Source organism: Nesoenas mayeri (genome assembly GCF_963082525.1).
Source record: "Nesoenas mayeri genome assembly, chromosome: 20".
Lineage (NCBI taxonomy): Eukaryota > Metazoa > Chordata > Aves > Columbiformes > Columbidae > Nesoenas > Nesoenas mayeri.
The window spans coordinates 2,554,078-2,574,232 of NC_137569.1; the positions used below are offsets into that span (position 1 = coordinate 2,554,078).

General features: G+C 41.1%; 1 protein-coding gene across 2 annotated transcripts in view; it reads right to left on the reverse strand.

Moving 5' to 3' along the window:
• MED13 (mediator complex subunit 13) overlaps positions 1 to 20,155 on the reverse strand; it is a 49,636-nt gene that overhangs the window by 4,781 nt on the left and 24,700 nt on the right. The window contains exons 5-23 of one of the 2 annotated variants that reach the window (XM_080357235.1): positions 18,951 to 19,148; positions 17,881 to 18,075; positions 17,178 to 17,340; positions 16,771 to 16,881; positions 15,157 to 15,840; positions 12,709 to 12,925; positions 11,664 to 11,748; positions 11,260 to 11,381; positions 9,977 to 10,067; positions 9,589 to 9,803; positions 8,944 to 9,140; positions 6,811 to 7,727; positions 5,231 to 5,398; positions 3,946 to 4,169; positions 3,201 to 3,390; positions 2,231 to 2,696; positions 1,366 to 1,585; positions 553 to 744; positions 183 to 406 (exon numbers count right to left, since the gene is read on the reverse strand). In XM_080357235.1, coding sequence (XP_080213361.1) covers positions 183 to 406; positions 553 to 744; positions 1,366 to 1,585; positions 2,231 to 2,696; positions 3,201 to 3,390; positions 3,946 to 4,169; positions 5,231 to 5,398; positions 6,811 to 7,727; positions 8,944 to 9,140; positions 9,589 to 9,803; positions 9,977 to 10,067; positions 11,260 to 11,381; positions 11,664 to 11,748; positions 12,709 to 12,925; positions 15,157 to 15,840; positions 16,771 to 16,881; positions 17,178 to 17,340; positions 17,881 to 18,075; positions 18,951 to 19,148 — 4,879 coding nt within the window. Of the gene's footprint in view, positions 1 to 182; positions 407 to 552; positions 745 to 1,365; positions 1,586 to 2,230; positions 2,697 to 3,200; positions 3,391 to 3,945; positions 4,170 to 5,230; positions 5,399 to 6,810; positions 7,728 to 8,943; positions 9,141 to 9,588; positions 9,804 to 9,976; positions 10,068 to 11,259; positions 11,382 to 11,663; positions 11,749 to 12,708; positions 12,926 to 15,156; positions 15,841 to 16,737; positions 16,882 to 17,177; positions 17,341 to 17,880; positions 18,076 to 18,950; positions 19,149 to 20,155 lie in introns of both variants that reach the window. The other variant, XM_080357234.1, reaches the window with a different exon arrangement.

Here is a 20,155-nt window from a genome sequence, read left to right on the forward strand (position 1 = left end):
TAGAAATTTAACGCGGAACAATACGCACGTAATACGGAAAAGACCCATTTTCTTTAGCTAGTTTTTGAATATAATGAGTCTACAAAAGTCAAGAGTTATTCTTACAGCATCATAAACTAATTGTTCAGGGCACTGAGAGAAGACATACATGCTAAAAATTAATTTAACAGTTTTGTTCTTACCTGTTCGGTACATCAATATTAATTATGCAAGTTTCTAACTGTTCTCCATAGAGATCTGTACAGGATGCAAGGAGCCACCTTTGGTCGTGAGACAAACAGTAGCCTACAAAAAGTACATTGTACTTCTGGCCAGCTTCTCCAAAAGTCTCTCCTAGTTCTGTTTGCTTGTCCTTTACAGGAGCCAGTATGAAAGGAGGGGTGTAGAGTCGAATACACTCAGGTCTCTGTAAAGATGACAGAACAGACAGTGAAGTTTCAGGAAGCAATTATTCCTAAGAATTCTAGTTAGTTAATGTGAAAGAGACCAATGATTTAATAAACAGGGACATTGCTCTGATCTTCACATTGACACAACACGAACACCACTCACATCAGGGCTCTTCAGAGCAGTTTCCATGGCTAAACCTGGGCCAAAGCCAGTTAAAGTTTTCACGTTGGTGGAAGTTGGAAGAGGCCTCCGACACTGAGTAAAAGCTGAAAATGCCAAAGATTTTAAATGCTGCGTGTAAATCTGCCGGTCTTCGTGTTTCACAGGTTGCAGAAGGTACTGGCACGGGACGATCTAGAACAGATTACAGAGGGGAAAAAAATATAATTACTGTTTCATCATCAGATTAAATGGCTTTTGAGATAGTATTTGGATACAGTGCTTTTAGAATTCTACTTTGCAATCAAATTTCTCTGGTTCTCGGATATCTCCTGCCACTTCTTCCAAAGTTATGTGGGATTTCAAAGCAATTATACTCCTTGAAGTTTTCTCCAGAGAGAAAGAAGAATCTGTTCAGAGGAGAATCCAAAAGATTCCTCCAAAAGGTGCCCCTGTGAAGGAGCTGTGCAACTGCTGACAGCATTAGGTGGGCCATCCATCAGGAAGGAGCGCTGCCTAAAGCTCAGTGGGGTCAGGCTGGTGGATCCGACTCCAGCGATGGGACATGCAGCTTTCCTGTACTTCACTCAGTTTCCTCAGACATAAGACTGATGAGTTTTGGAATCTACTACATTATTTGACTTTGGTTAAGAACACCCAAATTGCTCTGAAAACTACAGCCTTAACGACTTAACAGCTGTGGAACTCTAAGTAATGTTTACAAAGCAAACAGAACTTTCACCTCCAGGGCGTTATTGCCTCCAAAATACACCCAAAGATATTGTGTTCGGCATGTTTCTATAACCGTTGGCTCACCTGCACAGAAATGATATTCTTGATATTAGGAGGAAGAACCTGAACCATCTCTAAAAAGCAGCGCAGAAGTCCAAGCGTCCACAAACTAGATGAGCTACTGTTCTCATCTTTTTTTTCATAGGTAAAAGGATCAATTATGTAAACCACAATTGCAGGTGGATAGGTGATAGCATGTGAATCTCCATCTGTAGGGACTCCAACTTTATCACGATCCATAGTGCTGGAAATGAAATTTTGAAACCAGTTACAAAAAGCCGAGGTTTATCATTATTTATTTTACTTTAAAACTAAGATCTAATTGCCAAATATTCATCTGAAAGACCTTTAAGTCAACTGTTGTGTAAAAACGTCCTTTTATTCAATTTTTTTATGTGAGCTTATCAGCAACTCAGTATTGCCTGTCTTTTCTTTAGCCTTCTTTACTACAGAAGCTGAACAGCACAAAGTTCTCTTGCTCCAAGTGGGGAACAAGAACACTGACAAGGTCACTCTCTGTCAGAGCTGTCTTTACTGCTATAACTTTGATAACAGAAAGTAGAACTTTAAGATGGTGGTTACGTATTCTCGCTAACCCCCTTTAAAATATAGAAGTGAGTAGTTTGATGATTTTTTTTGTCTTTAAAGAGGGAAGAAAAAACAGAGAGTTTATTTTTGTACCACAGCAGACACTGAGATGCAATTAGAACTGCAGCTAAGACTGCAACCAAAAAGTGCAGCTCCACCATGACTGAACTCTCATTCTCCCTAAAAAGCAGCCTGGCGACTAGAACAGAAATACAGGGTTGGTACTGAAGGGACGAGAGCAGCATTCAGTGAGCTGAGGGGTTTTTTTAGCCAAAGCAGGTTTGACTCTGCAGTTCATTACCTTTCAGAAACCTCTGGATGGGGCTGTGCAGGCGCTGAAGCAGCATCTCCAGCCATCCCAGCTGTTTGCAGCGCTGGCTGTTGCTGCTGCCCTCCCGCCTGCCCGTTCTGCACCGTCGCAGCCTGCGCGGGCAGGGAGGCCGGAGTCGTATTGTTCATACTGGGAAAAGGCGGAAAGGAAGAAGGCTTGTTTGTTGGCATCCCACTGCCTATAGCGGCAGAAGAGGACGCTGGGGCAGTGGTGGTCAGCGTGGAATTAGTGGTGGTAGCGGCAGAAGACATGGCGCTGTTGGACGTTGCTGTCACGGTGCTGCTGGCGGGAGCGGCAGGAGCAGCCGATGGAGTGTTGGGATTCCCAGCGCCGGCCGTCACCGCGGGCAGAGCAGGGGCCGGCTGGCTGGAGGGAGGGACCAGATTGGTTTGGGACAGTAAAGAATTGTCCAAAGGCTGAGAAGCAAGATAAGGACCTAAAACCAGAAAAAAAAGAGCATAAATTTTATATTGCAACTTTTTTAAAGCATCTATGTAAGTCGACAGATTTACCAAAAGAGCAAAACCTTAGCATACATTTTACCTCCCAATACACCTGTATTCAATTTCTAAATTCTAAGACTCTCTCAGAAATATCCAGAAATCTATTTCAAAATAGTTTTTTCAGACGTGCTGAATTGCTAGAAATCACTGCTTCACAATTTAAGTCGCCGACACAAAGAAGACAAAAGTCGCTGCCAGGCAGCAAGACTGCGTTCCCTAAAGACACTGCTGGATAATAATGAGCCATTTTAGCACATATCTTAATAAATGGGGGGGTATGGATTTCTTTCTTTCCTTTTTTTTTTTTCCCCAAGCTTAAAACCAGAAAACTGCAACAAACAATAAGACTCACGGAATGAACGCCATGGTTTCTTCTCTACTGGAATGGAGTAAGAGGCAAATGTATGAATTAAGACACACTAAAAATAATGTCATACCCAGCTCGTATCTGCAAACTTGGGCATATAGTTTGAGTTTGGAAAATGCTTCATTGTTGGCATTAGCTGTCTGGGAGAACCATTCCGTGACCAGCTTCTCCGAAAGCTTCTTTGAAGCAGTAGGACCAACTCTCATGATCCCGTCGGGCAATAACTTACAGATGGGTCTGTGCTGCCCAAGCCTGCACGACTGCAAACAAGAGAAGATTGAAGATAAAGAATTTGTAAGCCTGTTAAATATCACAAAAAGGAGCGTACATATAGAGACTGAAGACTCATAGTTTAGTGGTGATATTCCAAAGTAACATTTTAATTCTAGAATACTATACTAGTGATTAATAGTGATTTTACGGTTTGTTTTCAGGTTTTCCTAAATGCAAGAAAAAGCAGGCTGAAACATCATCTCTATTCTAATCTTAATCCCAAACCAAGTAATATAGGCATTTAATGCATTAATTAAATGTAGCTAAAACAATTAAAGCGGTAATACAGAGTTTTACCACTGAGTGGCGTTTATCAGATCAAGACTCTCACACCAGCTCTTACTAAAAGGAATGGTGAGCAGCATGAACAACCCTTATCTTCCAAGTGCCCATTCCTAAAATCCTTTCTAGCAGCTTCCCCAGCCAGTGTTCTGTGCAAGCATTTACATTGTCTGAGACAAGCCTGATAAGTAGTTATGAGTAGGTATTAGAAACGGTCTTTTAAAAATCCATTTCACTGGTAACTGCCATAAATAATGTACCTCATATATTGCAGTCAGATCCCTAAAGAAGCTTTTTGCTCCGTTCAGCAGAGCCTCGTTCTCAGGGCACACCACAACATACGCAACATCTCTTTGAGATCCGTAAGGTTCCAACATCAGCCTCTCCCAATATGGCAAAGCAAACGGGGACAGCACCAGAAAATCGTAATCATATCCCAACAAGAATGTTGGGATTGGCAGTGGTTCCGGGGACTCATCGGTTCCTGGAAAAGGAAGATACATTTTCCAATATATTAAGCAGAAATTAACACCCTGCTTCTAGGAAACACGAGCAGAAAAAACACTGGCATTTCCCAGCATCTAACAGGAAGTAGCACCAATTATAAACGGAATAGTTCTTATTTTAACAGATAGAAATGAAAACCCTGGGCGCACGGTCCAACCTTCTGCATAAAAGCATCAGCTAATTATTTTTATTTGAAGTAACAGGCCTCAAGAAGAAGTTCTATGGTTGTTTAATATTTCTATCAGTAAACAAACCAACTGGAACAGATTTTTAGTGCCCAGGAAGCCTTCCCCACAGAGCCATCAGAAAGAGGGGGAAGAAATGTAAATAGGCTGAGCAGATATGGAAAGGACCACAGAAGGAAAAGGAAACACACTTAAACATGCATCTACAGGTACCCTAAATGTATTATTGCCATGTTCTAAATATAGATACAAAAGATCTGCTGGTGAAAGGTCACTCTGGTACATAGTGGTAAATCAATCTCATATGCTAAAGAGCCAGTTTCAATCTTGAGTGCACAAAATTTACCTTGTAGCTGTAAATGTGCATCACGTGTTGGCCAATTCAAATATTTATCATAGTCTATACACGGGATAACCCCAGATCTTCAACATAGTTCTGAAACTACTGAGTAATAAAATGCACTTTTTCAAGCATTTCAAAGCTTGTATTTTCAACTACTCTATTTTTAGAGTAATTAAAGTGGAGTATTCTTTTGAGTAAAAAAAACACAGAGCAGTTACTGGTTTCAACATCAAATCCATCTCTGCAATTTCAGCCCCTCACTTAGAGAAGCGTCAGCTGTATATAAAACAGTGCAACTGAAGCTGTTAATTTTAAATACACGTATCTTTAACTCATTTACTGTTTTAAGGAATATAAATATTTTCTGTTTTTCTCAAGAGAAACGTCCAATAACTCTTGTTAGTTTAATGAAAGGCCAAAAGCTGTTTAGAATCCCAACGCGCTGAGGAGCATCCAGCCGCCGGGGTTTGGTGGCCGGACGGAGCAGATTGTCACCAGGCAGGACATTACCGTAGGAGCCTCTGCCAGCCATTTTGTGGAACTGCTGCCACGTGAGGGGCCCCTGCACACCCCACGACCGCACCGTTCGCTTCTTCTGAATCGCATCCTGCAGAACCGGCTGGAGCGACAGGAGCATCCGAAGGATGTCCTGGGAACACTGCATGCTCACGTCCACAACTGAAAGGACAAAATAAAACAACAACCAATTATCAAGGCCTGCTGCAACAACAGGAGAGAATAAAGCATGCCACAAACCCTAAAGCACTCTGATTTTATAGTCACTCTCTTCTGAAAAGTGCACTCAGGCCACCCAAAGGTCACGATACAAAAGTTAAGCACACAGATTTGAGAGTTCTTCCTCTTCCACTCTCAGCCACTTGTTAAAAACACAGATTTTTTTAAATTATTTCTTATTCTGTAGAGTTTTCCCTTGAAAGCCTTAGCATCTTACCACTTAAACTAAGGGAAAAAATCCTAAAATACATTTTAAAAATACAAACAAGTTCTACAGCCCTTAAACTACAGGGTTCTCCATCTAAATGAAGGAGGCTGCCACCCAGTGCTCACTGCACAGAAGCTGAGGAAAGCCTCGACAATCACAGCCCATGTCAGCTGCTTTGCCACCACTGTGCCACCACACGTACAACATTTTAAGAATAAAAAGCTGACGCAAAATTTGGTATGGCTATAATTTCATAGCCTTCTGTTTAAAAGTATCTTTACGCCTTTTTATCTTAAATACCAAGGGTCACAATAATGCTGAGTCTTCTAGGTGCCTGAAAAATATTGATTTATCTATAGCCTGGGCTTTTAAACTTAATCCCCCACCGACACAGAAACCTGGCTGTGTTTTACTGTTAGTTCTCCTCATCCTCATTAACAATGATGAATCACAACTAACTACTACCAAAGTTTCATATTTCACTGTTCACCCTGCTAGAGCTGCTGCTTGAAAAGCCCATTATTGAGAGGAGAAGTATGCAAATACACACAATAAAGGGTATTCCATGGGACCGTATATCATTAGTCAGGCCCTAGAAGGAAAAAATCCAAGTATCTCTGGCAGATCCAACATCCAGCAAAGGCTACAATAATGCTTTATTTGCCACACATGCCATTAAAATACCTCCCCCCCCTTAAAGAAGGGGGCAAGCCAACTGAATCATAAATCCTGTTTAATTGTACCAGAGTAGCCCTGACAACACAGTCACCATTTGAACCACCTACGCTTCCTACGTACACTCATTCCACGGAGCCTCGGTAGACGCTGTCACCAAAAGCTGCTTTAAAAGCGTAAGTTTAGCGAAGTGCTGCAGGCAGTTACTGTGTTCTTACATTACACTTTGGATTTATGTTAGGAATTTACTACTGATGGTAGGCAAAGCCTACACTTGGTGTATGGTACCAACACAGAACATAAAAGGAACGGTTATTCTGAACGCTGTTAAAATAGAAGTTTATGCAAGTGTGCAGGTGCAAAAACAGCCTTAAGCATCCAATATTCACAAAGGAAAACCACAAAAAAAAAAAGAACCCTTAAAAGAATTCATAGGTGGGTAAGCAGAAAATAAGTTGGTTTCAATATTTACCATTTCTTTTTGACCAGTGGTGCAAGCAAGTAGTTTTCACAAGTGCTTCATCGACTTTCCCTCCTGACATATTGTCCATGAACTGCCGTCCATGTTCCAAGGCTAAGTAGCAGTCATTGCAACAATCCCGTTCTTCTACACGTACCAGGTTGCTAACTGCACCGACTTTGGGAATGGAATCTTGATCTGCTGCTCCAAATGGTGAGAACAAGTTGGTGCATTGATCCTGCAGTAACAGTATTAACTCATCGGGCAGTTTCTCAGGTTCCTTCAGTCCTCCGCTGCCATGTTCTACAGAAGTAGCTCTGAGAGCTTCAAAGCGCTTTTCTGCTTCTTTGCCGCACTCCGTGTTACGTCCTAGAATATCCAATTCATCTTCAAGAAACAGTCCAGAACTGTTGCCAAATTTTCTATTCATAACAGCACTGAAACCACAGGTACACCTATACTGGGCCTCTTGCGTTGGATCAGGAATGTAAACTCCAACATCAGCACCTTTGATGTTCATATTGCAAACACATATGCAGCAGCTGTCGAAGTTACAGTCTTTGAAGAGATTCATGACGGACTCCGAGAGGATGAGATTCACGTAAAGACTGTGCGCCTCCGGGATGGAAGGCACGGTTGCAGGTTCAACAGAATTAAGCGGTCTACACGTCGACGGCGTGGAAGCTGGTGAGTATAAATCGGAGTTCTCGTATTTGACTGAACCCTGTGCGCTTGCAGGTCCACCAGCCCCACGAGGTGTTCGAGGAGTCCTTGGTGTTCTAGGAGTTGGGAAACGAGGGGTGGAAGGAGAAGGGAGAATTCCAGCTCCGCTGTTACTGGGAGGTGCGCTACTTGGTGGCATCCCAAACGGAGTATGAGTCTGTGGTGTGTAGGCAGGGCCGTACTCCTGATCCATAGTGCTTCCATCACTAATAGCAGCCACAAGAAGAAGAAAATACTTTAAGTACCCAGCACATTGGTTTTGAAGTTTAAGTCTCAAATTTCTAAAGAAGGACCTTCCTAATATTTGCTTTTTTGAACTAGTCTTTCATAATCCACAGCAAGAGTTTCATTCCCTAAGGAACTTCAAGAGCATTTGTTCTAAATGACTTTGCAGGACTCCCACTGGCAGCACTGTTAAAGAATCTTTCCCCACCTCCTTTCATCTTTGCACAAAGCTTCCAGGAAACAAGTGTGGTCAGAATAAATTAGAAATGGTATGGTTGTATGGAGTCTAAAGGACACCTTTTTTGTTCATGTTCTATTTACACATTGTGTTGACACACACTAAGAAAATACACGCGGTCTATCAAGAGCAGATTCAGCTGGATCCATGAGGAAAGTATCACCTGGAAACATTTAACATTTTCTTTCCTAAGCAGCTGAGTATCTCCAAAGACCTATAAGGGTAATGAGACCCGGAAACATATTGCTCATGAACGACCCTAAGAGAAGCAATGCCAGTTTTTACTCCCAGATTTAACATTCCTGTAATTTTATCAATAAATGGATTAGGCAACAAGGAGACTGTGTATTTATACCAGCTACTGATGCAGCAGAGAAAGAGGAATAAATATTTCCTTCCAGAAGAGCTGCCAGCAAGACCATCACTACCAAACGCAGCTCACAGAAATGCCTCCTGCACTGCTGCTGTTACCAGGCAATGTCACGCTGGGCAGAGCTTCCAATCAAAGGAAATGGTTTCCTAGTCCTAGTACATCTGAGATTACTGCTATTTAAGAAAATAATTTAAGAAACAGAAGCACCACCTACTAAGCCCTTACGGTACCTACAACACCACCGCAAAAGCAAGTCCCAAGTTTACATTTATCTTGATTGTTACCATCTTCATTACTTATTAAAACTGGACTTGCACCATTAAGCTTCCCCAGGAAACCTTTAAATGAGACAACAAATAAAATGTATGCACAGTTAAGAAGCTATATGAGAAGACAGTCTCTTACAGTAAGGTTTAATCGCAAGGATTTTTTTAAAGCCTCCTGTCAGTTGTAAAAACATAGTGTGTCTTTACAAATATTTCTCATTACAGGTTTATTAAAAAAAAAGGGGAGGGGGGGTGTAATTCCTATGGTGCAGATAACTGACCGCATTATGAAGCTTAAACACTTGTGGCACAGGTCATACCCGTCTTTGATGAACGGCATGGCCGGTCCTGGAGGAAGCAAATCCAGCTTGCCCACGGTCCAGCTCTGGCGATAAATGCATTCTTCCGGCAGCTTGATGGGAGGAAGACACTGGCTGGGAAGTGTCTTCAGTGGTGCAAACATGGAACATCCCACTAAAGCTTGACAATTCTCAGGCTTATAAACATAAGAATAATCCTAGAAGTTAAGACATGGTAAAGCATCAGAATGTAAATTAGATCACTTCAGCAACTAAAACGCTTCTCAAAAAAACGTGACTAAATTCAAGCAGTAGTTCTTTGATATTTTACCTTGATAATAGCTGTAAAAGGGAAATTAGATTTATACACACATCATTGGCACTCGTGGTTCTCCAAAACGCAACAGGCCAACACAAAACAAATAATGAACTATAATTACTGAAATGCATTCCTTCAGCTTACTAATGGGTAATTATGTATTACTCTTAAGTATAAGTAGTAAAATACTATATACTACTTACTAGAATCTGTATTACCTACCCCAGTATAATGCAGGACCCGAGTTACAAATTGCACTTGATTTTCTATAGCTCCTATTCAGGATTAAGTAATAAACTGAACAACAATCATTAGAAACATTTATCGGGACTATCAGCACTACCGACCTTTATTTCAGCAGGTTTGGGGCTGCAGAAACCCTCGTCCACTTCAATTCGGAACTGAGCTCCCACACTGGAGCTATTCCCTTCCAGTACCGTTCCTCCGAGTGTAGTGTCCATACTGCCATATTCCTTATTATTCATGTTCATGGGAGAAAATCCCATAATATGTTGTTCCAATGAAGGTGGAGTTGGATACATTTTATGTAGATCTGCAGTGCCTAATTTCAGATGAGAAGTAAAGCTTTAGAGCATGAATGCATTTTGAAGTATTTCCTTTGTCTTAAAATTGCAGTAGGGCAAAGGAAGTATATGTTTCCAAATTCGCACAACGTATTTGCAATCAAATGTTTAAACCTAGTATTCTGTTTAGCAAAGAAAAAATAAAGCTTACTTATGCATGACAGTGGGTCTAAATTTCCTGCTTTTGCCTCTTTGCAGTTGGATTTGTCATCAGCGCCATTCACTGTTCTTTTGGATCCGGGCTAAGAGAGAAAAGAAGTATTGTAATCAAATCACTTCAAGCATGAACACGTGTTCATATTTCCTGCTAACAGGAAATTTCACATGCAGTGGACACACAAAACTGAGACTTTCTATAATATTTAGAAAAAATTAAAATAAATCAGAAGCCCAATGCTAGCGGTTCAGGTTACGCTTGTTTTCCCTTAATACTTGTAACTCAGAGAATGCTCTCCCATCAAATCATGATGCTATTAAAATGAAAGACCAGTTATAAAATAACTCTCAGCCTGTTAGCAAACATATTAAAAAGAGCTAAATAAGGCTGCCCACGATCTATTAAAAAAGCCCATACGTGCTCCCAAAGCCATGCTAACATTACTGATGTTACCACAGGAACAGAAAAGATAAAGACAAATCCTGGAACAAGAGGTCCAGGGAAAAAAAAGCTGTTGAAATTGAAAGAACAAGAAATATATTTTACAATGTTCAGACAGCACTAAAGTTTACAGAAAATAAGAGCCTTCATGTTTAAGAGCAAATACACTTGGCTTTACATAACGATGACCTTTGACGGCTACTGAGATCCGTCAGCCCTTACTCAGCTACAGCTCCCGTTAAAGTTGATGGGCATTTTATCTGGGTAAGGGGATTTAGGATTACGCATGGAGTGAAGCACGGTTCAGAAAAGACAACTGATTACAAACAGTATTGAAATAGAAACTACAAAAGATAATGGATTCAGAGCCATCAGAGACTGCAAGAGAAACTGTTCCAAAATAACAGTAGCTGCAATGAAGCCGCTTATTTGGCAGAACGTCCACGTGTTTCAATGCCTCTTCTCTTTCAGAAATTTTTGTTTTGTTTGAGTGTTACCTTTGTGGACTAGTTAAACAGAACCTAGACCATAGGAAAAGAGTACTAGTACCAGTGTTGAATCTGTAAAATTATAACTAAAGGTATATTCAAGAAGCACACACTGTCTGGATAGTAAGGATATAAAAGCTTGTTTGACTCAAAAATGTGATTGTATGAGTCAACCAGAACAGTACGTCTGCTATCGAGGAGCCAAGGCACTTGCTTAAACGCGTGTTTTGCAACCGCTCCTACAAATGCCAAAAAAATACCCCAAACCAACCCAAAACCACCAAGAGACATACTTGTTCCTTGCAGTTTTTTGTCTAGCAGCTGCCATTGCTTTTGCACATCACTTACTGTTAATTCATCTTCATCCGAATTGAAGAGATTGTCCAGGTCAGTGTAAGACACCACTAAGTCTGTTTCGTGGAACAGGCTAGTTGATGCAGTGCGAGCATGAGCAGCAATACGTTGGGCATCTATAAAGAAGAGTAAACATTACAAAAACATTGGCAATATATATTCATTCAAAAACAAAGACATCTTAAGAACTATTACCACAGTTGGGGAAAAAAAAGAATGAAAACAAAAAATGTTCTCAGTGCCATTCAACTGTGTTCCAAGCAGATTCCGAGTTCTGAAGGGACAGGGAAATACAAACCATAAAGTAGAAGCTTAGTAGCCTATTAGAATCTATTGACTATTCAAGAGATCATTAACAGAGCACAATTAAAAGAGGAGGAAAAAAAAAGCCTCTTTACCTTGCTTGACAGAAGGACTAAATAGAGACATAGCATCTTCTCCTTCATGGGATAAAACTGTCACACTAGATGACCCATCCTCAGCCTATTAAAAAAAAAAACAACAAGGTGGAAAAGTTTGCCTAAATTAACTGGGGAGGTGGGGGGCATTTTTATGTCCCTATGGGAATTCTTGTCTGTATCAGAAGTATCAGGTTCTCATTATCCTTCCAGCTCAGCGAGGTGCAGTGGGGGGTCTGGTTCATGGGACTTGCTCAGGGAGAGGGAAGCTCAGAACACAGACAACGCCAACAACACACTCAGGATAAGCACAAACAAGAATGTAAATCTCAGGTTCTGCATTGGGGATAAATTTAAAAAACAAGTTGTGGATTCTTGCTACACCACCTTATTGAAAAAACACTTGATATCAAATGCTACGCATTATTTATACTAGCTATTGAACAAAATTCTCAATATCAGGAGTGCATACACACACAACTAGCCCTAAGAAGCAAATGTAACTCATATACAAGCTCCCAATGCAGTTATATTTCTCCTTTTTAGGAGGGTGTGCTTTTGGTTTAATAGACGCCTCATACAGCTGGTACGAGCTAAAGCGCACACACACAAATTCAATTCCCTGCGCAGGCCACCAGGCAGAGTTCACCTCAGCCAAGGCCAAACCTTCCGCACACCAACAGACCAACACGCTCGCCTTGTCCCTCCTCCCTTCCCCGAGCACCTGCTGTCACCCATTTCTAGAGAGGTGACTGAGCCACACTGGTTTTTGCTCAGCTCCAGCAGCGTTCTCCCAGTATAAGCCATAAACACCACGGCAATAGCATCACCAGTGTACCAAAAAACTTTCAGGTGTAATTTCACTGATAATAATAATTGATAATTTCATTGATCATTTCTGCTAGAATATACATATTTTTATATATATATATATATATATTTACTGTATTTCTAAACACACAGAGAAGGATCTAAATTCTATTTGGTGACTAAAGCAACGTGTTTTAATCGCATCACCCATTTGTATCCTCACTCCTTTACTCACTTTGTGTTTCTTCCCGGCTTCCCTCTCCATGTTCTGCCTGTCCTTTTTACTATCAGGAAACAGGAATTCCACATCGCCATCAACAAAGGCATAAGGATCGATCTCGGGTTCCTGGTCAGCTTCCGTCGCTACTGCTGCTAGGTATTGGTTTTTACTCTGATACTGTTGCACCAGTTCATCTGAAACCTTTAAAGGTTTCCTACATTGCACCATTAATCTGAAAGGAAGGAAAATAAAAATCACAAAATATTATTTATCATATATTATGTGGAAAGGTTTCTGTTGTCACACAGCCTTTATAAGAACAACTTCTTCTTCCCTTCCCACTTTCTTCCTTTCCACCCTGGCTTCAGAAAACTTTTTGGGAAAAAGATTAAACCATTAGTCATTTAATGTAACCTCCTCACACACGTCAGCCACAGCAGTGTGACTCATTCTGCCCACCTCTCCTCAGCACTGCCAATTCAGATAAAGATTAGTAATTTATCCCAGGTCATAGCTGTCATTTATTATAAAGTACAAATGTATTAAACTATATCCACTAAAAGAAACTCACCAGGTTAAAAAAAATTACTCATTGCCATTCCCCATCCACGTTCAAACAAATGATCAGAAAGAAGTGATTAAACCTGAATTTTCCTTATTTTAATAATCTAATTCCTGACCATTTATTTCATTTAAATGTAGAAAGTATGGCAAGGCTCCCCAGGCCCGGCTGTGTAACACAGACCAATGCTGTGTTGTACACAAAGCCTGGCTATCCAAAAAGCCCAACAACCACTACTAAAGCACACAAATTCCACTATGATTATAGCAGTTCATTTATATCACTTATATCAATACAAATTAATACGGGAATAACCTTCTAGAAACAAGAAATTTAACACCAGGAAAAATACAGAGCAAAAGGAAGCAGCAAATTCCAGTATTTTTGACCAAAGAGGAAGAAAAGTTAATAGCCAGATACTCAACAGGGCATCAATAGCGGCAACTCCGGGTGCATTTGAGATGCATTTTTTTATCACTCGATCACAACCCTAAGCCGGTGTTTGTCACCTCTGCATCCAGGTCCCAATCACATTAAACTGACACCGCTATTAACAGCCCCGCCAGCGCCTGCTGCTCCCCACGGTCAACCCGCCACCGTCCCGCAGGATGGGCTGGGAAAGGGGGTGACACCAAGAATTTCTTATGCAGTAACGACAGCAAAGGAGACACAATGCAGAAGGCCAAGTGGCGATGCTCGTTTGGGGAGGGAGCGCTATTTTTGCTTTAATGGAAGAAAATCATGTTGATTCATTCTGCAGTAAAGAGCTGAAATGTAAGTTTTCATACTACAAGCACTAGTGTTATTCTTTTCCTCAATTGCCCCGAAGCTCCATAATTTATCAAAACTTAGCCACTATCAAAAAAGCAGCCAATTCTTTCTCCTGATTGAAACAGACAGCAGCAGAGTAGAACATTTTAAAACCTGGTGCTAGATAACGATAGCTTTCAGAAATAAATTCTATTTATTCAACAAGAACTTTTTAAAAAATAGTTATAGACTACATACACTTTACTTCAAGACAGCATTAGCTTAAGTCAAAATAAAATAAAAGAAGAAACACTGTCAAATGCACTTCCTGGAGCTCAAAGGCTGAGGTTCTACCCATGATCTCGTCTGACTGTCTCGGTATTTAAGTCAGACAAGCTTTGTATAATGAACGAGGGTTTCCCATGTGACGCCACCCAAGAGCAGGAACAGACACACCAGTCACTTGTTTCTTAGAATAACCTCAAACCCTCAGGCCTTTTGAAGAACAACACAGAGAGAACGCACCGTGTGCAAGAACACCGGTTTGTTACTTATTCCAAAGGTAATTTCAGATATTTAAAGCAGTTGCAGCCTACACTAAAGTTAACATCTTCCAGGAAACCAGATTAGTTTCCTCATTGTTCCCAGCAGCCATTTAAACAGCAGCTCTTCTGAATAAGGGCAACAGCAGAACTGAGGTAGAAGAAACTTTAATAGGATAAGTCTGCAGCCCAGACCATCGCTACTTTCTAAAAATAATGAAGAAAGCAAATATTAAAATTAGAAAGTAATTTCCCTTTTTTCCTTTTTGGTGGACTTGATGTCCTAAATAGACATAATTTGGCTACAAATTAATGTTACAGTAGAAAAATAAACTTCATTGCCATCTGCTACATCAGAGTTTCAATGAGAAGAAGGTGGCAAGTCTTACTACACACCTGAGTGCGCTTTGTGCTCACATTTCACCAGCATTACCTTCTCGTGTGCCCACAGCACAGCCAGTTGGGCTCACACTCGGTATTATTGCTCGAGCTGATGAGAACAACATCATGCTTTAGTGACAAACTTGCTTATAACAAGAAACTACCACCTTCGGCCTCTCGGATTCCTCACCTTCTCACATTATGGCTGTACTATCAGGCACTACTTACTCTGTAACTGATGTTATGTTTTCCTGTCCAGCAGGTATTACTGGATCATCTCTCAACTTATCATTTGGAAGCTGAGGTGGTAAGAATTCCACATCCTTTTTCTTTGGAACTTTATAATACTTCCAAGTGGTATCAGCTTCATCTTCCTCCAGGTTCACTGCGGTACCAACATACATCGTAGGCTCTATAACTTCAGGAAACGGAGCTGGAAAAGGCTGAGACAAGCCGTCGAGTCTGTCTTCCATTGTTTTCGTGGGAACCAAGGGATCTGGTGTTGGCATCTGGTAGAAATGTTGACTCTGAGGAGTAGAAGGGGCTTTAGCGACCCCTTCGTCGACAACGTCACACGGGTGAGGACTGAGTGGCGGCGGCTGAGGTGAATTTGCCATTTCAGCATTATGCATCTGAGGAGTCTTTGCTACATCATTAGTTCGGATATTTGAAAATCTAACTTGACTGTCTGGTGCAGTCATCACGAGCCTCTGACTCGCTGAATCTGCCTCCATGGCAACATCATCGCTGATAGATACACGATGATGAAAAGGAGTCAAAGGGCGTTTCTGTGGCTTATCCCCTTTGTCTTGCTTCTCATTCGTCTTGTGCTTCGGAGCCGCTTGCTGTTGTTGGCCCACAGGTGGTGCCTGCCCCTGTTGACCCGAATTTCTTGGTTTGAGATTTTTGTGCCTGCAGAATTAATATAGGGGAAAATACTCCACATTAATCTTTCAAATAAGTCTATCGTGTTCTTTTTCACTAGATAAGAACCAGCTTCTAAGCCATTAAACAGCCAATTATAAAAGTCTGAAACTGATATCATTCTGAAGTGAAGCTGCCTCTTTCTGACCATAACTTAATTTGAAGGACTTGAGCAGCACTGCAAGATTTTAGAATACCATTAAATAAAAAATGGACAAGCTGTTCTACGAGCCAAACACGCACCTAATCCTCAGAACTGAAGACAGCATTTTGTAACTGCTTTTAACAGAAATAGATAGTCACATGAACACGTTGTCACTTTTAACTTCTGCCAACACTGATGAATCAGTAGAACAACATACGAATTAGTGAATGACTTCTTGAATTCAAGCATCGATACTAACCAATAGTGCTGTCCAAGCCTCTATGAGCTAACGAGTAGAAAGTTAACACCAAAAAATCTAGAAGCCAAGCTCCATCCTACATATGAAAAAATCCCTATGTCATCTTGCTGTCCCTTAACAACTCTCTCCCTTCGAGGCCAGTGCCACAGCCTTCTAGAAAATGTTCTTAATTCCCAAATAAATAGGCATTCCCTTTCGGTTGCAGCCCGAGAAAGTTGCCCATGAGATAGTTTCCAACTATATACAGGTCCAAGGAATTCCAGCCCAAGGAATTGTTACTGAACTGCCTGTAGGCTCACTCAGATGATTCACTCGAATAAAGACTCTGCATTGTCTTCCTGGGCAGAGTTTCAAGACCTACAATGACATTAAGGACACGGGATACAAATTTTGGTACAGCTTTCCTACAAGCAGCTATTGCTTAATTACTCCTAAAGGAGTCATTGCAAGGCCTCTCCTGAGCACTTCAACCTCAACGTACATTGTTGGACGGCAGGTTTGCCAAGTCCTGTACCTTGAACAATTGCAATTTGTCCTCTGCGTGGCTTCAACAAAATCCCAGGATGCTACTTTGTCAGCTGTCTCTTCATCACACAAGCCATTCGATGTAGCAGAATACTTCCTCCTATGATTCAATATCAGGAGAGTTATTAGGGATCAACATATGTTCTTTCCTTATCTTCTATCAAGCCTCAAGAGCAGCTTTGTGACACAGGATTCAGTAAAGAAATTATAAGTAGCCTTTTACTAAGATATTAGACTGAGACCTAAACACACTACTAGTCAGGAACAAATTAACTTATTGACAACATTTTATGACTACAAGTAAAGCACCTTCTACCAGCAGCCACAGCATCTTTAACAACAAACACACAAGATACCAACCATGGGGTTTCTTAATGTCACAAAATGAGTACGTACTTGTTCTGTGCTCTGTTCATATTGCATTCTTGCCAAACTCTGTCCACCACTTGGTTGGCGAGCTTTCTAGGTATTTTGCCACCATGATGGCTAGTACTGTCAGAGATTAATCCATCAGAAACTGAAGAAAACTTCACCCATTTCTGGGCAGATTGAGCATCAACTGAAAAGCAGCACCAGAGGAAACAGTTTTAGGTGATGAGGTGATAACACTCACAACCATGATGGCTCCAATTCAACCCCCACAGGAGCATCTTAGGAAGAAAAGCATCTTCTTAACCCAATGTTAGGAAATAAAAACAAATAGAAAATTTAGGCACAGTAGTTGATTATTATAACATGGTTCCCTCTCATAGGGAAAAAAGCATGCACCACATATGTCTATGTTACAACTGGGCTGGCTATTCTTTATCTTCCAAGAAACTATAGACCTGAAAAAGAAAATAACACTGCTCATGCATCGGGAACACTTGAGCAAAGCTGTTAGCAAATCTAACACTATTATTTAAAAAGAAAGTTAATTTTGCCCACAGTTGAAAAATAAAAATTGGTTTTACTACAACAGACTTGTTACCAAAAGTCACATTTCTTTAGTCCTAAGTCAACTGTACAGAGAACACCTGAACCCTCTCCAAACACTGTTAGATTTAAAGGAGAAGCCATCAAAACTATTTTCCACACACGGAAGCTGATTTTCTTCTACCTGTTTGAACTTCCTCTGGGGATGTGGGTGGCGTCAGGGTCACTGAGGACATGGCAGGATCTCTGGTGGAAGGAGGCACTTGGTGGACACCCAAGCAAGTAGTTGAACAGTGAGATGCCCCCACAGTACTGGGAGCAGGGATGTCTGTCTGCGGGACCAGAACGAAGCACGCCGGGTACACCATCCGCACACCAGCTGAAAAAGAGAGCAACTCCGTCTTATATTTAACATCATCAACAAATTGAGTGGTTTACCAGTCACTCAGAACTTCACCTACTCTTTCTACCCACTAAAGCATTATTCTTGGAAAAAACGTCTTTGTTATCACCCTCATCATTGCTTTATGATTTGCTTTATATAGAAGATTTGGGTGAAGGAATAAAAAGGGCTTTATACGTACAGGCAGAGACAGCCCTGGCATCTACATGCTACTACTTGCTTCTATCATTTTGTTTTATCAAAACGACTGAAAATGTGCTTTTTAGCATCACACAAGACTGACAATACTCCCCTCCCCATCATCAGGGTCTCCAGCCATCAATGCAACACAAGCTTGAACACTCATTACAGAGAAGTGATTACATTAGCTGGCAAATCAAATGTCAATAGCCCACAGCAGAGGAACAAACTGCTGCGTCCCAGGGGCGGAGATTTTAGGAACAGCAGCAGATAAATGCAGTGCCTGAGTACATCAAGTTCTCCAGGATTGTGGTTTTTGAAGACATCCCTGAAAGGCACGTCTGTTCTGCTTGAAACAGCACGACATGCTTTTGATGCATCTCAGATGTCAACTGTGATAATCTAGGGGGTTTTGATTGTTATTTATTTATTTTTAAGACAATCTTGCTTCTCAGGGCACATAAAGATACCTCCTACTAATAGGTCTGCAAAACCCACTCTAAGCACAGCTCATTTTAGGCAGGCCTGAGCATTAAACAGAAAAACAAAAGACCACGAGCACCTGCAAATAGTCGCTAAAAAAATAAAATGAGGTCACTTTTGCGTTCAGAATTTTGCAGACCTAATCAGCCGGTTTATTTCAGTAAGTAAAAGGTAGTCAGAGCACTCACCAACAAGGACTTCAACAGCAGCTAAAGAATCATCCTCCCAATCCATTTCTTCCTGTTTTTCCTCAGATCCCTCCTTCAAGTTCGATGTGACAGGATAGAATTGTTTCCATTCACCAATAAGCTTTTTTGTCGATGAATCAGAAAGCTTGAATGACTGCCCTGTGAGCGTGCCATTTAATCCAAAGGGACTCAGAATAACTGAAAAGACAAATAAAAATACACTGAGATGATATCTAAAGAAACCTCTCTCTCCTCCACTGAAATAGCACTACTGTTATTTCAGCCACTGCAATTAACTTACCATCAGTAAGTCAGAACACACCCTGATCACTTTTTACTATACTGCACAAGTTCTTGGTAATAGATACATATTGTTAAATGTACCTGTGCTGTAAGATTCAAGGTACCAAAATAACAACTCCAAATTAATCTAATTAAGCAACAAGCAAGTTTCCATCTTGGCTACCAAGGAATCTCTAACACACACGTGGGATAAAGAAACACTATTTCAAATTCTGACGACATTAAGGTGCTTCCTCCTCCTTTCATTCCGCTTGGTCCAGTTACAACAACCATGTACATACAGGGAAGTCATCTGTTTCATGTTTAGTCTTGTCCACATTGGGAAAGCACAGCTGCTGCTAAATCGCAGTCAAAAAAAGCAGGTTGGACACTGAGCATTAATAAACAAGGGCAGTGTGTGGTCATGCAGGAGAACAGATTTCTCTGTTGAACACAAGTGTGTCTGAGACAGGGAGAGATCAAACAGCCCACTGACCAGGCTCAGGCCCCATCGCTCCTTTATCTTGGAGAGCGTAGCACGCAACCGCCACTGGAACCAAAGGAATGTACAGGCATGGAGGAGCCAAATAAAAAGGAGCAGGAGGAGTGAATAGGTTAAGTATGTTGCATCAGAAATGGATTTCTAAAAGAGGCGTTGATGAAGATATGTGGTCGTTATAAAACACGTTGAAAAAGCAAAATATTTAAGTCACCAATAGGACAGTACTTGGAAATTAAGTTTGTGCCATGAAGACAAATGATTTGGCCACACGCCAAGAGGCGAATATAGAAATAATCCACCTGCAGAAGAGCTGAGACACACCAACTGGCTTCTGTCTGCGACAAGACAAGGGACATTCGGGGAGAACGCATAAGCAATGCAAAGCAGACAACGCCTCTGCTCCCACTTCCAGTCTATGCCA